Genomic DNA, 16,942 nt, shown 5'->3' on the forward strand with positions numbered 1-16,942 from the left:
GAATCAATACATGCAAACCAGATTTGAAGTACATTTTGTACTGTACTCAAGGGAATTAGGTGAAATTGAATAGCTCTCTACTACCTATCAGGTCACCAAGGGCAATCAAGAGATTATTACTCTTACCCTGTATTCTGCCTCCACGTCTTCTGTAACAATAAACATAACAATGATGCTCTGGTCTCGAATCTTTTGGGCCAGGTGTCCAAGGGATGGGTAGTCCTGGAGAAAGAAAGAGAGATAGTAAAATACTTAAGTATATAGATAGATAGATAGATAGATAGATAGATAGATAGATACATAGATAGATAGATAGATAGATAGATAGTATAGATAAACAGATAGATGAGTAGATAGATAGATAGATAGATAGATAGATAGATAGAAAGAAAGATAGATAGTATAGATAAACAGATAGATGAGTAGATAAATAGATAGCTACATACATACAAACAAACATACATACATACATATACACACATACATACATACATACATAAATAGATAGATTGATAAACATAATGGATAGATAGATGGATGGACGGATAGATAGATATATAGATAAATGGATGAATGGACAGATAGATAGATAGAGAGATAGTTAGATTGTGAGTGAGGAAGAATACAAAAAAGAAAGGAAGACAGAAAATGAGATGGAGTGAACGAATGCGCGGGTTTATGTATGTGTAAACGAGAAATATAGAAAGAGAGAGTATTAACGGGAGAGGTCTAATATGTTATCTATATTCATGTAAGATTATACTTATAAGCATACATGATGTAATACATAATTATGTACGTCCAGGGGGTGTTTCATAAAGCTGTTCTTAAAGTTACGAACGACTTAAGAACGACTGGTGATCAGTTCTGACGTGCTATACTTATCAGAATTTCAATAATTCAGCACAAGAACTGATCACCAGTCGTTCTTAAGTCATTCGTAACTTTAAGAACAGCTTTATGAAACATCCTCCAGCATATTTAACTGTTAGCTGCAATCATGGGATGTCTTACCATTTGCTGGTCAAAGTCGTAGTAACCTGTATCCGTGTTGAGATGGCATACTCCATCATTGGGTGTTACGATCCCACCAAGCTACATGAAATGCAAACAGATACATGGGAAGTTTTTTTTTTTTTTACGTTTAAAATACAACATTTATATTTTCACTTGAAGTAAATTCTTATTCATCCCGGTAACGTTCAATAAAGGTACAACTTAAAAATAATAATACATCATTGCATTTGGACTTCATGTATTCAATTGAGACGAGTTGATGAATCATCCGGTATCAGACATGAAACCGTCCTCTGAATTTAAAACTGTAAGTAACTGATGTAATGATTTAACCCTATTCTAACTGGGGGGGGGGGGGGGGGGGGGGGGGGTCAATTTGACCCCCCCCCCCCCCCTCGACATTTCGCGCCGCTATTCCGCAACACACTTTTTTCTTTGAAGTCTCCCGCATATTTTGAGACCAAATTTGCGATGTCCGGGTACACCGTTCTGAAGTTACGTAATGTTTTGCGTATGCATGTCAACCTGAAAATGGCTCATATCGTGTGCAAATCCAACGCAAATTGTGTTTTTTGGTTAAATTGATATAAATTAGATTATTTCAACTTATAATCATTGAAATTAATCAATTTTAATGTAGATAAGCTTGAAAAAGTGTCTGCAACAAATTTTGGCCAAAAAACAATAGAAAACAAAATTAACAAAACAATAAAAAAAAGAAGCTGATTTTGATTGTGCTATTTTTTTACAGGAAAATTGTTCAATGTGTCTTGAGGAACTCTTACACAAAAATTTAGCAATCATTCAGTCTTTTTAATGGAATTATAGGTGAAGATATGATTTCATGCGTACATTTGCATAATTAATTTACTAAAAATAGAAAATCAAAATTTTTCTTTTGTATGACCATGTAATCTTGTATAGTTGACATCCGGCTCTATGTTCAGGCAAAATTTTGCTGCGATCGCGTGATCGGCGGCCGAGATCTGAAGGGGGGGGGGGGGGATCAAATTGACCACCCCCCCCCCCCCCCCCCCCCCCCCCCCCCCCCAGTAAAAACTTGGTCTCAAATAGCCCAGTTAGAATAGGGTTAATTTGTGTACCTTTATTGAACATATAACTTTGTGTGACGACGAGATATAGTACAAACTTCTCCCACATTAACTATACACAGCCCAGTCGCTGTACATGGTACGTCGCATAGCGTAACAGCGTCTGGTCGGGCTACTCCCACATATACAAACACACATGCACGCCACTATGCAGGCTTTTAATGTTATACAGGGAAATCATTCGATCGCAGTTTGTGCTTCAAAAGAACCTTACATTTTCATTATTACAATTACGAAAGTGAGACACACCACGCATGTCGATATTTACACAATATCGAAATCAGGAGATTCCAAAGAGCCAATCAGGAAGAAGTTTATGTGCGTTACATGGATCTCAATACGCGAAAAATACACTATAGATAATTCCTCAAACGGGAAGACGTTTATGTTTTGTTGGCAAGATATGAAGATAGTATATCTAATTTTGCAGTGAGCATCCTCAATGGGGTATCTCACTGAGCGGCGAATGTTTCCGAGCGTAGCGAATTCTAGGGATTTGACAGGTTACGTGAGGGTTCGTTAACAGTTGTACTCAAATTCGTAAACAATTGAAATCAACGTCGAAAGTTTTTTTATTGTCGTGAACAGTTTTTATTGCATGTCGCAAAGAAGTTTTGAAAATATTCAAAATTTCTTTGCGACAATCAAAACTATCAGCGAATTTGATCGCAACTATTCACAAAATAATAATTGCAACTGTTTACAAATCCTGACTAAACCTAAAATTCACTAATATTTGCTACGTTCGCAAACATTCGCCGCTCAGTGAGATATCCCCCTATATTAAAGAATCTGGGGGAATTGGCTACAAACAGCTCCGCCATACCCGCCCGTCTCCAGCGGAGTGGTATAGGGCGTCGGATGCGTAGAGAACTATGTGACGCGAGCTGTCCCTCCACCCGATAGCCTCCTTGCACACCGCTGCCTGCATTAGAGCATCGAAGCCTCCTTCCGGACTGTCTTGACTGGTTGAGGAGGCGGTACCTGCCAGAGTGGTCTTGGTGGAGAAAAAGAGATGTTTATAAAATTAATGGCATCGTTCTCTACTCGATTCTACCAAATGCCTGAGGTACACTATGTAGTCCCCATTCCAACCCATCCTTCAGTAACGAAAAAAGTACTATCACAAGCTACAACAATTACATTATTTTCAGTTCACCATTTTCAGTTGAGTGATAATAGTAATGATGATGATGATAATAATGATAATAGTAACGATAATAATAATAATAATATTAGTAATAATACTACTAACACTAATGATAACAATAATAATCGTCAACATTATTATCATTATTAATAAAATAATTATAATGATGATGATAGTAATGATAATAGTTAGTGTTATTATTATTATTATTACTATTATTATTATCATTATCATCATCATCATTATTATTGTTATTATTATTATTATCATCATCATCATTATCATCATCATTATTGGTAGTAGTAGTAGTATTATCATGTTTACCATTATCATTATTATTACATTATAAAATGAAAAATGTTAAGCCGGTATAGCGCCTGTCACATGTTAAAGCCCCAGTCACATAGACATCCCGGATCAACCCGGACCACCCCGGATCTGATCCGGGGAGAGACCCGTGTTGACGCCGGGAGGCCAACACGGCAACTTTTGGAGGTCAAAAACATCCGGCGTCATCCGGGGATCGCCGTGTTGGCAGAGCAATCCTGGGTGGTCCGGGTGGCTGCCGTGTTGATCCGTGTAGATGCCGTGTTTGTCCGTGTAGACGCCGCGCTCTTCCGGCCTTATCCGTGTAGCTGCCGTGTTGATACCGTGTGTACAATCATACCAAAATCCCGGATTTCCCCGGATCTCCCTGGACGTCCCCGGATCACCGTGTAGACCTTTGAGCATCCGTGTTTATATGTGACTGGGGCATAATGCCGTGTTGGCCTCCCGGCGTCAACACGGATCTCTCCCCGGATCAGATCCGGGGTGGTCCGGGGTGATCCGGGATGTCTTTGTGACTGGGGCATAAGCGTTTTCGGGCCCGACATGAAGCTTTCAATAACACCCATAAACGCTTTCCTTGTCTTATGGAGAGAAACACACTGGTGTTGCCAGTGGGTAGGCCCTATAGATTTCATCATGATTGGCTTTATAACAAGGTAGAGACTAATATATTCTTGGAAATGGCCTTGGCATTCGTCTTTTTTTGCTTTCAACAACAAGCACCTTGGCAGCGATCCCATGAATGTAATAACATGCACAGGCTGATAGGTTACGGTACTACGAGTAGGAAGTACTTTCCCCTTGTTTTAATCTATAGCGTTGATCAATGCTGATACCGTTTACTACTAGAGGCCCACGGCGGTCTATAATCTAATAGCAGAACATAATAATGTTATGCAACTGATTGACAAATTGCCCTACATCGACGTAAATAAGCACTGAATTAATCAGTGTTTTAGTAGTAGCCATGATAAAAAATCATGGGCGTACATACTCGAGCAGGATTCGAACCCACGACCTCCTGATCACCGGACAGGCGTCATCTCCACTAGACCACCGAGCTTTCGCCCGACAGCAAGTGTTGGTTCTAATCCTTATATCATGCTGCGGGTACTGCTTTTGTTATTCAAATTTATGAAGTTCTTCCGTCGTGATGTTTTCATTGCAACTGATTGACAAATTGCCCTACATCGACGTAAATAAGCACTGAATTAATCAGTGTTTTAGTAGTAAATTTGAATAATAATGTTATGTTCACCTATTAGTTTATAGATCGCCGTGGGCCTCTAATATTAATAATAATTTGTCTTACTATGTTAAATAGATGAGAAAATCTATATATAGAGATTTTCTTATCTATTCAACATAATAAGACAAATTAAAAAAATTCCCATTGATATTTTTCTTTTCTGGATTAGGCAAAAATTTGGTAAAAAACTTACAATTTAGCAGCTCTTTATAAATCAAAATGTGACGTATAGCAATTACCTTGAAGAGATCTGTGTTGTTGGTAAGCGGGAGGCCGTTTTTAAAGATGTAAGGATCTTCACAACCGATGCAATCTGAGCCAATCTTGACCTCCCTGTGTAGAGGGAAAAAAAAAACGAATTATGTCATGTTTGTAGAATGATTATATTGTGTGCGCAAGCGTGTATGCTTCTTACATTTTCATGCATACATACACAACACACGCAAACAGGGTAACACATGTTAATGATTCATATGTATTTTGATGTAGCGTGCACGTATTGAAAAAGTCTACTGAATGATGTGTGAATGAGTGCATGTGTACACCTATACGTTCATACGATTTATTGTATCTAAATATGTATGCTCACCTTAACAACAACAATCAAAATATCAATACCTAATTGTATATATTAGAGCATAATATCGTCTGTTGAGAATGATAAGGGCGTTAAGTCGCCACAAAACCCATAGTGTTCAAGACCACTTAACGCCCTTCTCATTCTCAACAGACGATATGAGGACTTCCAGGATGACACTCCCCCCCCCCCCCCCCCCCCCCCGACCCAACGCGCTGATGGCGGTTTTATTGATATCATAGAAAAACAATGATACATTTAGTTATGCCTTGAAAAAAACAGTCTTCAGTCTCCACAGAAACAATTGCACATCTGTTTTGGGAATGTGACGCTACCCAAAGGTTTATTGCTCAAATACAAGAAATTATGTTACAGAAAAAAATACAAATTACTAAAAGTTCCCTTATACTTGGTTCGACAGAAAATCCAAAATGTTACAACGTGGTTTATTTGTACGCAAAATACTTCATATTTTCTGTAAGAAATAAAAAGAAATCGTTACATTTTAGCCAATTTTGTCAATTCCTAAAACAAGCAAAGAAAGTAGACGAACATAGGTCTGAGAAAACCAAAGGTTTTGTATCTAATATTAATTGGAATCGTATTTACATTATTTGATTGTTTCGCAGTTGCCTGTCAAATTTTGATCATTAGTCTTATGTACGGTATGTGACATTATTTTATTTTGTACCTGAATGTTTATATGAATAAAATTTCTTTGTAAAAAAAAAAAACAGTCTTAGGGTCACCAGCGATCTTTACAGGCATGAAAACTGTGATATTACGGAGCAGACAATGTCTGTAATGCGAATGTCAAAGCGACGGTACAAATCACATCCTATCAATAATTATGATATGCTGTGCGTTTGTACATTATCACGTAGCCTTCTTTTTGCAGCAACACGCGTAAGCCGTCAGCATGTAAAACCAAGAAAAAAGTGTAACGAAACTATAAGCAGGTAAACAATTGATTTGTTGATAAGACAGTTGATTAGAAATATACATAGACGGATGGACAAATAGAGAGATAGCTAGATACTTGTAGAAATGGTTGGTGGGGGAAGTTGTTCCGAAAAGGAAAACGTGAAATATATAAAAGATCAGAACATAGGCTGTTTGACTTCATGATTTCGCCCTAGAGCAAGCGACTTTAGAAACTGAGTGGACTCACCCATTCTGTAGAATCGACGCAAATGGGATGGCAACTTTGTCTACAAAAGATCCAAAGCCCAGTTCCAAGTTTCTTGTTAAACCCTGGAGAGTATCGACTGGTATAGGAAGCAAACACAAAAGTGTGTAACAGAAGGTTAATGCCTCGGAAGCTGTTCGTTATTCCGAAGGTTCGTTAATCCGAAACACATAAATTCCCTATACGTAGAGGTTCGTTAATCCGAAAATGAAAAAGGGTTCGTTAATCCAAACATTTGTGGCGTTATTCCGGAGGTTCGTTATTCCGAAGGTTCGTTATTCCGAAAATGAAATAGGGTTCGCTATTCCGAAGGCTCGTTTATCCGAAAATGAAAAAGGGTTCGTTATTCCGAAGGTTCGTCCATCCGAAAATGAAATAGGGTTCGCTATTCCGAAGGTTCGTTGATCCGAAATGATATAGGGTCCGTAACAAACCTTCGGAATAAGGAGCTTTGTTTCATTTTCGGATTAACGAACCTTCGGAATAACGAAAATTATTTCATTTTCGGATCAATGAACCTTCGGAATAACAAACCTCATCACATTTTCAGATTTACAAACATTCGGAATAACGAATCTTCGGAATAAAGAACCTTCGGAATAACGAACCTTCGGACTAAAAAAAAACCTTCGGAATAACGAACCTTCGGAATAACGGGCTGTAACCAATGCCTCGACGGGGGCTGAAAGGGGTAATTCAACTTGAACTCGAGCATTACAATTTCACTGTTAAAGGAATGGTAAGCAGTTTTGTTTGAGATGGGGCTTCAGGTTTCTAACATTTTGTGTGACATATTTGACGAAAATTGATTTTGAAATGGCCGAGATATCCAGAAACAAAGAGGACCTAGTAAAAGGTGGGATCCATCCTTTATGAGGACCACTTTGCTTTACTTTGTTTTTGGATATCTCAGCCATTTCAACACCGATTTTCATCAAATATACTTTGAATTGCTCTCAGAATCGTATCACGCTTAAATATTCAATTCAGTGGTTTGTAATTATCTCGCAAAAAGTAAACATCTGAATTCCCTACCTCAACCGGTATTATGCAATCGCTTTAACGTAGTCGACTGGAATATATTTTTTAATCTTCACAATTCACACAATCAGAATATCTGCCATAAGAACATGACATGACCTTTGTTTACATTATGCATCTAGCTCATTGATCTTGTAGAATAGACAACATTTATCGCCAATCTTATCTATAAACGTATTAAGTATTGCAGTGAAAAATTATGCGTTAATGGGATATTACATAGATCCATGCGACGTGATGTTACTCTTTCGTGAGAAAAAAAAATATTCTAAAAAGCTTCAAGGTTTCAAGTAAATGTGTGATGGTTCCATTTTGTGATTTTGCTCCATCTCGGGAAAAAAAAATCAACTTGCATTTGAATCGTACAACTACCTCCAACGGTTGTTTCGACGTAAGGAATCGGGCTGAACCTTTAGAAGTGAGTGGGAAGACATTAGCTTGTCATCGTGGACATGTCTTCCTTTTATAAACGTTTTCTTTGGCATCGCGGCAACTTCAACGGGAAAAGTTCCCACCACTTGGGATTTTCTAGAGACATTGGGGTATCGCCACGACGTCCGGTTTGACATATCTACAGGATGATTTATGAGATGACTCAATGTTTGTTCTCTAGTGCTCGCTAAACGTTGCTATTGTTCTCCTGTTTCACCTCATTTTCAACCCCTCCCCCGTGTTGTTGTAGTTGCTGTCACTTTTCCTTTGGGAAACTCTCCCCCTCCCTTTCCCGTGTGATATCAGCTTTCATGTGTATCATACCAGGGAGGTGGAAGAGAGACAGATCATACAATGCTTCAAAGTCTGAATTATGATTTTAGATAATGATCGATTCACGCGGCCACCGAGAAAGCATGGATATGCTTACAGAAGCAAGCTATTACCGGACCGATAGCTTTAAGTACCCTCCGAAAGAAGAACTGGGTAATGAGGATTACTTAAACTTTGTCTGCGAACACGAGAGTTGCTACCAGAGACCTTCAGGGCCCCATTTCAAAAAAAGATGTTTATAGCAACTCTTGTTGGAATGACAATTTCCCATTGTAACAGCCAATCAGGAAGTTGGATTCTTGTCATTACCATGACAATTGCCATCATACCAACTTTGTTATGAAATGGGGCCTAGACTGAGGGACCAATTTCTGTTTTTGTCACTCTAAATTCATCATCTTTTGGTTCTCCAATGAACCACAGCGGGTCCAAGTTTGAACAGCAGCTGAAATCCCATGCTTTTAAACGCGAATCAAAACCTCCTCCCAACACCCTACAGGTGTAAGTCAAGGACGGACAGGTATAAGGGGTATAGCACTGAGTGCTACACTCACCTAGATCGTCGGCCAGACCCAGGAGGGTGTCCAGATCTTCCTTCATGGACTGACTGAGGTCCATAACGTAGTACAGATCCACCGGGTAGTCTTCGGCCTGGCGCACTTTCATTTCTAGCCTAGCAGTCTCTCCTGTGAAGCAACACAAAGAGAAGGTGAAATGAAGTGAGCCTTTAAAGGGATGGCAGTTTCGGTTGAGATGGGGCTTCAGGTTTTCAACTTTTTTAATGATGATTTTTGAAATAATGAAAAACTTCTTATGAAATATGAAAGAATGGTGCTTTGTCTCAATTGCATTATATTGTCACTGTTTTATGCAAACAAGATGAGACATCCTTTGGCCAATATTGATCGGATATCCTGACTGATTGGTGGATATGGTTATCATGGGTGATGTTCGATATTCCGAAGGCTCGTTAATAATTATGAACATATCTATGTGATATTATTCCGGAGGTTCGCTATTTAGGAAGGTTCGTTAGTCTGAAAATGAAATATGGTTCGTTATTTCGAAGGTTCTTTAATCCGAAAATGAAACTCCGGTTTGTTATTCTAGTGGTTGATCAGAAAATGACAAAAAAGTTCGTAATTCCGAAGATCCGTTTATTCAAAAACTCCGTTAACCCGGATTTTTTTTTTGTTTGTTTGGAAGAGCATACTAATGTACCTTAGGAATTACAAACCTTCAATATAACGAACCTTATTTCATTTTCGGATTAACGAACCTTCGGGAAAACGAACTGCAAACGTAATTGTACACAACGTTCTTCCGATAAAAGTAAACCAGAGTGATATGTGTTCCTTTATGGAGAATATGGTTGATACGAAGGGATTAAGAGTTGGAGGGGGAAGGAGGGTACGGAAAGGTTGGGGAGGAGTGGTGGGGAGACACTCACACGTACCTTTTCTCAGCTTGAGGGACACCTCTTGGGGCTGAACTTGCACAGCCTGGCCCAGGGCAGCATCCCCAGCGTTACTCAAGTTTTCATTCTGTACATAGGTCATAATGATAGAAACGAAACATAATTCAGGAGGATTCGCAGCACACTCAATTATACTAGTAAGCAATTCATAGCGTCACATTTTAAACAGCGCCCTCGTGGAGCACGCCAGTACGTTGTTTCTCACTACTCCCATTCTCGCTGCTTCAAAGGGATGAATGGTATAATTTTGGGCGGGATGGGGGATTCAGGATTTAACTTTTTTGCGATATGATTAGAAACCACCAGTGAAATATTACAGCGCATACGATTCTGAAAGTTATTTAGAGTTCATTTGATGAAAATCGGTTTTGAAATGGCTAAGATATCCAAAAACAGAATGAATCACAATGGTCCTACTGAAAAGTGGCGCCCACCTTTTATGAGGATGAGGAGGACCCCTTTGTTGTTGGATATCTCAGTCATTTCAAAACCAGTTTTATGAAATGAACTTTGAATTCCTTCAAGAGTTGAATGCTCTTTCACATTCTATAAGTTTCTCAGTATCTCATAAAAAGTGGGAAACCTGAAACCCCTCTCAACAGAAATTATACCACATCCCTTATTTGTACCTTTTTTTAAAGACAAGTCTCCGCGCATCAACAAATCCCTCCCCCTTGCTTGTATAATATACTTTCTAAACTTGTGCAGTTCTAATTACCTTACCCAGTTCAATGCAACTTTCTCCAATATGAGATAATTATACTAATTATGTAGGTGTCATATTTATAGTAACAATGGTAGAGAGGGGAATAAAAAGAGAGGGGCAACAGCAGTGGGAAAATGCTGGAACAATTTTGTGGTTTCGTATGCCACAGCATAAGACTGAGCTGTGAGTATACCAGTTTTTGAGCAGCCTAATGATGAACACACGTAAGAAAAGAAATCTCGCCTGCCGCTGATGTGCAGGGGAGAACTCGGGGTAACGGGCTATCACTGTATCTTTAACTATCGATAGTTACATAGAGTGTGGGCTATCTTCTAATTCTTTAAAATTAAAAGGGCGCCACCAACCTTTATGATGTCTATAACGTATGGCACAGGGTCCTGTAAGTCGGTGCAGTTCGATGCACGCAGATTGGAGGTCAAGTCACAACGCTCTCCAGTAAAATCCTGTGACAATAGTAATAATAATGATAGTAATAATGATAATAACAACAATAATAATAATAATATAATAATAATAATAATAATAATAATAATAATAATAATAATGATAAATACTAAAAACCACAACAAATAGTATCATTCGGTTTGAAACGTTCACTGCAGTTAAAATGTATAGCAGGGTCATTGTCTGCAATATCAGCTTTAAACTGCACATTTGCATGATGAATACAAAAAAATACCTTGCACTGCATCATGTTTCATGCAAAAGTGGAGTAACACCGAGAAATTTGGTTTCCCAATGAAGATGCTGCTCTTGATAAACAAAACAAACACATAAACAATCACACACTCACAAACACACACACACACACACACAAACAAACAAACAAACAAAAATGGTGTATCGAAAAGCTTGACGTTTATAATAGCCTTTCTTCGTTCATTCTGACACTGGCAAAAGTGGATTCTTCTTCTCCTACTTTCTTTTCGTAACCCCTCCGTCTTGTAACATCTTCTTGAATTTGCATCCTCATTTCGAAATCGTTATCATTTATCGCAAACTGTACTTACGTTCTGCGCACACCATGCGCATTCGGGACCAATCTGTATGCATTCTGCGCAATTTGCAGCCTCTTGACACAAGTCTGCTCCTGTGAGCACTACCGTAGCTGTAATGCACAAACACGAAGGCAGAAACAGACAAAATTATTGTGACATACTGTATACACACATGTATATCCTGTATAACAGTCGAAGATAGTGTGAATCAACGTGAATCAGCACATACCGATCATTCTCGAGTTTGTTCAGATTTGAACATATTCCCTACAAATCTTCTCTGAATCAAACACTTCGTTATTTTTGATCTTTCAAATCTGTTGCAAACAATCAAATACCACTTCTTTTTTTGTGGGGGGGGGGGGGTTCTTTAAGACATGTAACACTCTAAAGTTCTATATTGGATGTCCGATTTTGACGCAATTTTCATTGCTATTTGCTATATGTTATGAATAAAAACCAACTTGGGAATGATGTGGGAAGGCATATGCCCTTACTTCTAATATTTTTTAGTGTAACCAACTTCTCCCTAACCACACAGCATATATTATGATACCGGGGCGATTAGTTATCATACAGCCCTAGAGGTGATAAACTTATACTCACTCTGGGCACAGCAACATTCCAGCACAGCAGCCAGGAGCGTGCAGAGAAGGGTCCCGTGTAACCACCTCATGTCTGACTCCACTTCACTCACTGTAACTCAGCTGCAACTCGGTGTGCCAACAACAACTTTCAAAATCCAGTGAAAACTCTGCAGAGGGAATTGAAAACACACACACAAAAAAAGATCCAGATCAAAAACAGTTTCAATTAAACGCTCAATACGTCAGTACGTCCCTCGCTAGAAAAATCGGAAACTCGTACGAAGAGCGGTGATTTGGGCACGAGTGTCCGACAACAAGTATTCGTCAAATCAAGGATATTCCTCTTGTAACTTGATGATGATGGAGGAAGACTATATTAAAATTAAAAAATACAGCAAAACCAAAAATGAAAGACATACTTTTTTGTAAGCGATATTAGGGAAGTCTACGGTCAAGGGTTACTGGGGCAGCGGTGAGCTGAGACAGATGGTGAATTCGTGAATTCACGCCGTAGTGATGACAGATAATTCCATTCGACGAGCGGGGCGGAGAGGGGTTAAGAAGTTCCTCTGTTTCTTCTGTTCATCAAGTTAGTGAAGTTTCGATACAGCACGCACCTGATGTGGCCCGCCTCCCTAGATACTGTGTGTTAGGGCTTACCAACTTCTTCATAGGAATGTGCGCCATCCACTCATTCATCTAATTGCACTGTGATGTCAAACGACTCCTAAACTCTATTATCATCGCACATTGAGCACACAAAACACAAACAGACATCACCATCTAATCCAGTTAATATCATTCTCCTCTTATAATATGACGCAGACCTTACCATGCAATGCATGTAATTCAATATGTATGATCGATGTATATATTGTATTTCATCAATTTATATTTACTACCATCCTGTCCATTTGGTATTGAGGTTATCTATTGTAATCGTCTTCTTCATTCAAGTTTTTATTTGTTTTCTTTTGCCGTTCCGATTTCTTTTTTATTTCTTGTTGTTACTTTTTTTCCCTCTAGATATTCCAGTCGAATGCTGATGTTTTCCTAGTACTCAGTATGTTACTCGCACGTTCTGCACTCACATATTAATAATAATTATACTGCAGCACGCAAAATGCGTGGGAGCAATTTTGGGATTTCTTCACTATTCCAGACCTGAGTTCCCTCCCTGATCTTAGCAACCACTGGCTACATGTGGTAGACGACTTGACCGCGAGTTGCCGTAAAGGGGTCAGCAGTCAATGGATCTTCCACTCATGGAGGTTTCAGAAAAAGAGGTTATTGCCCTGAAAACAGTCTCGGGGTACAGCGGGGCAATGAGAGACCCCTTACTCGCATATCAACGAGTAGACCTATACATGCATAAACTGCGGTGATCATAGTGACTTACGTTATTCATACTTTCATCTGGATTGTCTGCAAAATAGGGGCGGTGACAGGGACAGACAGACAGACAAACAGAGAAAGAGAAAGACTGATAGAAAAAAAGAGTCAGACAACACGAACAAATTACAGGTTCATCTCCTCAGACATTCTGACAATAATGACACTACACGTACTTTATATGCCGATTGCCATTCTATGTCGGAAGTGGGCCACAATAAAATAGCTGCACTCTGACAATCCCATTCATTGCTCTGATCTCGACTCTTCTCTTTAATACAGGGCAAATTTCCCGTGAAGGTCCACACACTTTAGTCACGGTCAAGTGCACGAACCAGGGCACCGCATTTTACTTCTTGTGGCATGCACTTTGGCCCTATACTTGATACCGCTCGGAAATATAGCCCATTCTTCAAAATAAAAATGCAGTGTACAGTGAACTTCGCCTAAATAGACTTTGGCAGGATCAAAGGAAAGGCTTTGACTTCGACAGAGTTCAACTTGCATGTCTGACTTAACGCAAATCTGCCGCAATATTGTATGTATACCATGAAATTTCCCTCGACTTAGCCGAAATTCGATTCGTGAGACCTTCGACTTATAGGGGAAATCAACTACAGTGTGTTATACGGGACGTCTTCCCCGCGTACGATCTGACGATGTTTCTCAACTTCACATACTTAGTATACGGGACCCCTGCTTCTTGTCCTACCGAAAGGACCATATAGTAAGAGCTTGTTCTGTCTTGCAAAAAGGGGGACAGCACGAAAGCACAGTCACGTCAATGTCTACTTGGATTCGATAGGTCTCGGACCCAAACCTCTTGGTTTATAAGAACAAATGGCTCGCTTACCGATAGCTCGCACCGCCCTGCTATGTATATACTTCATAAATGCGCCATGCAAATAGCGGAAATATATAAAAGCATAACCACACGTACAGTCACAGAGCTTCTACCTTATTTGTAGCTCAATATTGTAGAGTAGGTAGAATACAGATACTGGTAATCAATCATGATTTTTCTGAGTGGGTGTTTAAACAAGGCTAAAGATGGAAGTTGCGTGCAGAGTATGATCGCATCAATCATATTGCATCTCGCTTTCGCATATACCGACCATTAATTTTTTGTTTTCGGTGGTGATTACAAGCGCAATTCTACACCGTACAGGGTCTACTCCGTTGGTTTGGATAGATAGAACACAATCAGAGCAAGTGAATGGGTGCAGGTTAAAGATTCATCAAAAAAAGTAGGCCTATATTCCCACTAGAAAAAACAAGATAGTTTCCCACGTGTTCATTACACGGTAATAATATACACGACCAATGATCACATGTCTGCTATTTTGGTCAAATGAATATTTCTAATGTGCAATATAATGGAATACACGTTTTCATATTATTTTTATTTTTGAAAGTGCAATCAATCAATACGAATCATAATATGTATTGTTGCAGTCTGGTAAAAACCTTACTAGCAGTTATGACCTTCAGGTGGAAATGGGTATAATTAGGAACAAAATTACACACAAAATATGATTTAATATACTCTTTTTTTATTCAAAAAAACAACAACACTGAGAATCGTAAGTGAATTGTGAGAATCCGTGTCTCCTCTACGTGGTTGCTCCTAACATTCTTTTGAAGAAAACACGAAATATCTATCAATTCCAAACAATCTGATTTACTCTTTATTAACTTATGGAAGCCAACTTAAACACGAAATGAACTTGGACTTTAACTGGATTCTCTCCCAAAATGGAGAACATGGGTAAATTACGTGTTGTTAAAAATATTCGGAAATGATACGTAAACAATATCCGGATGTCAACGTCGCCTTAAAAGTGCTGCTTGCGAATACACTCGGAATTCAGTACATCCTGTTTACGTTGTTTTCATTTTATTTACCGCCTCCGTGCAGCCTCGTTTAATCAGGGAGGTGATTTCCTCTCACCTCCCTGGTTTAATCCACAGAGAAACCACATTTCTGGGGTTCCGGTGAAGTCTACCGTATTATTGTATGATGATTATGATTATGATTATTATTATTATTATTATTATTATTATTATTATTATTATTATTATTATTATGATTATCATTATGATGATGATTATGATTATCATGACGATGATGATGATGATGATTATTATTATCAGTAATATTATTATTACTATTATTATTACTATTATTATCATTATTCTCATCATCATCATCATGATTATCTCTTTTTAATATCTATTGCCTTTCAGTGTGTCATAACCATAATATAGAGTTAAAAAAAACCAATAAATTGAGCTCTCTCTTTAGTTATGATTATTGTATGCTACAGTTACATAATAATCAAAAGCCCCTAAATAGTTAAATCTCTAACTTCCAATGTATCCTGTCCTTAAATTGGCAACATATTTTCAGAAGATTAAACTTGTTGTTGTTGTTGTTGTTGTTGTTGTTGTTTTGCTTTTGTGCAGATTTCATTCATGCAACCACTTCCATCTTATATTTCTCCAACACAGGACGCTCAGATAATTCGGTTTTGCCAACATAGTTTCAGCAGCTGAAATTATCCAACGACTCGACGAACTATGTAAATATCGGAGAGTAAATAAAATACACTGAAATATAAAAATACATATAAAAAAATGACCCACTGCCATAGAATCTCCTGATAATCTCTCCCACACCCTTCCGAAACACAGATAATTCGGCTAATTACACAACTCCCCAAACAGACTAATAGGCCTGCATGTACATCTTGTTTACAAACAATTCTATATTGACACAGTTACAATATAACTCATTGTTTTTGTCTGTAGCTTCCAACATGCATGCATTTGAAAGACGTAGGCCTACATCGACTCACAACTAAATGATACTGAATTTCATTTGGGTTGACTTGATTGTAAGTTATGTAGTGATCATGACTTAAATCTCATCGCTATCTGTAAAGATAACCAATTCTGTGCACCTATACGTAGGGCCTACATTATTTTGTGTAGTGGCCTGTGTCTAGGAACGGAAAAAAATTAAGGAAGTAGACGAAGAACACATTGGCGCGTACTAAGTACATTGTATTAGTCTATATATATATTGGAAACGGACCATTCGGTGTTTTACAATGATGGATTGACTATGACAGTTGTCTTGGCTTTGTGCAAAAGGATCTGATTGGTTCAAGATCATGCGACTACATACGGGTTGCAAAACACAGCCCTCCCGTGCCTATAAGTTTCGGTTCAAGAGGTCTTCGTTCGGTATGTGTGGGACATACCGGAAGTATAATAGCAAGTCCTCAAAGGGAACAGTGGGACAGAGGCATAGTACAAGGGCAAGCGA

The 16,942-nt window shown here is 38.6% G+C and overlaps 1 protein-coding gene across 1 annotated transcript in view; it reads right to left on the reverse strand.

Moving 5' to 3' along the window:
* The window catches only part of LOC139743381 (integrin beta-3-like), a 44,064-nt gene that overhangs the window by 17,130 nt on the left and 9,992 nt on the right, over positions 1-16,942 (reverse strand). Inside the window, exons 2-11 of the mRNA XM_071653868.1 lie at positions 12,239-12,386; positions 11,645-11,742; positions 10,979-11,077; positions 9,887-9,974; positions 8,985-9,116; positions 6,607-6,703; positions 5,098-5,191; positions 2,956-3,126; positions 1,015-1,095; positions 127-222 (exon numbers count right to left, since the gene is read on the reverse strand). Coding sequence (XP_071509969.1) covers positions 127-222; positions 1,015-1,095; positions 2,956-3,126; positions 5,098-5,191; positions 6,607-6,703; positions 8,985-9,116; positions 9,887-9,974; positions 10,979-11,077; positions 11,645-11,742; positions 12,239-12,308 — 1,026 coding nt within the window. The 5' untranslated portion in view covers positions 12,309-12,386. The remainder of the gene's footprint in view (positions 1-126; positions 223-1,014; positions 1,096-2,955; positions 3,127-5,097; positions 5,192-6,606; positions 6,704-8,984; positions 9,117-9,886; positions 9,975-10,978; positions 11,078-11,644; positions 11,743-12,238; positions 12,387-16,942) is intronic.

This window comes from Diadema antillarum, unplaced genomic scaffold (assembly GCF_040938485.1).
Source record: "Diadema antillarum isolate AM-2024a unplaced genomic scaffold, OU_Dant_1.0 scf00000034, whole genome shotgun sequence".
NCBI classification, from domain to species: Eukaryota; Metazoa; Echinodermata; class Echinoidea; order Diadematoida; family Diadematidae; genus Diadema; species Diadema antillarum.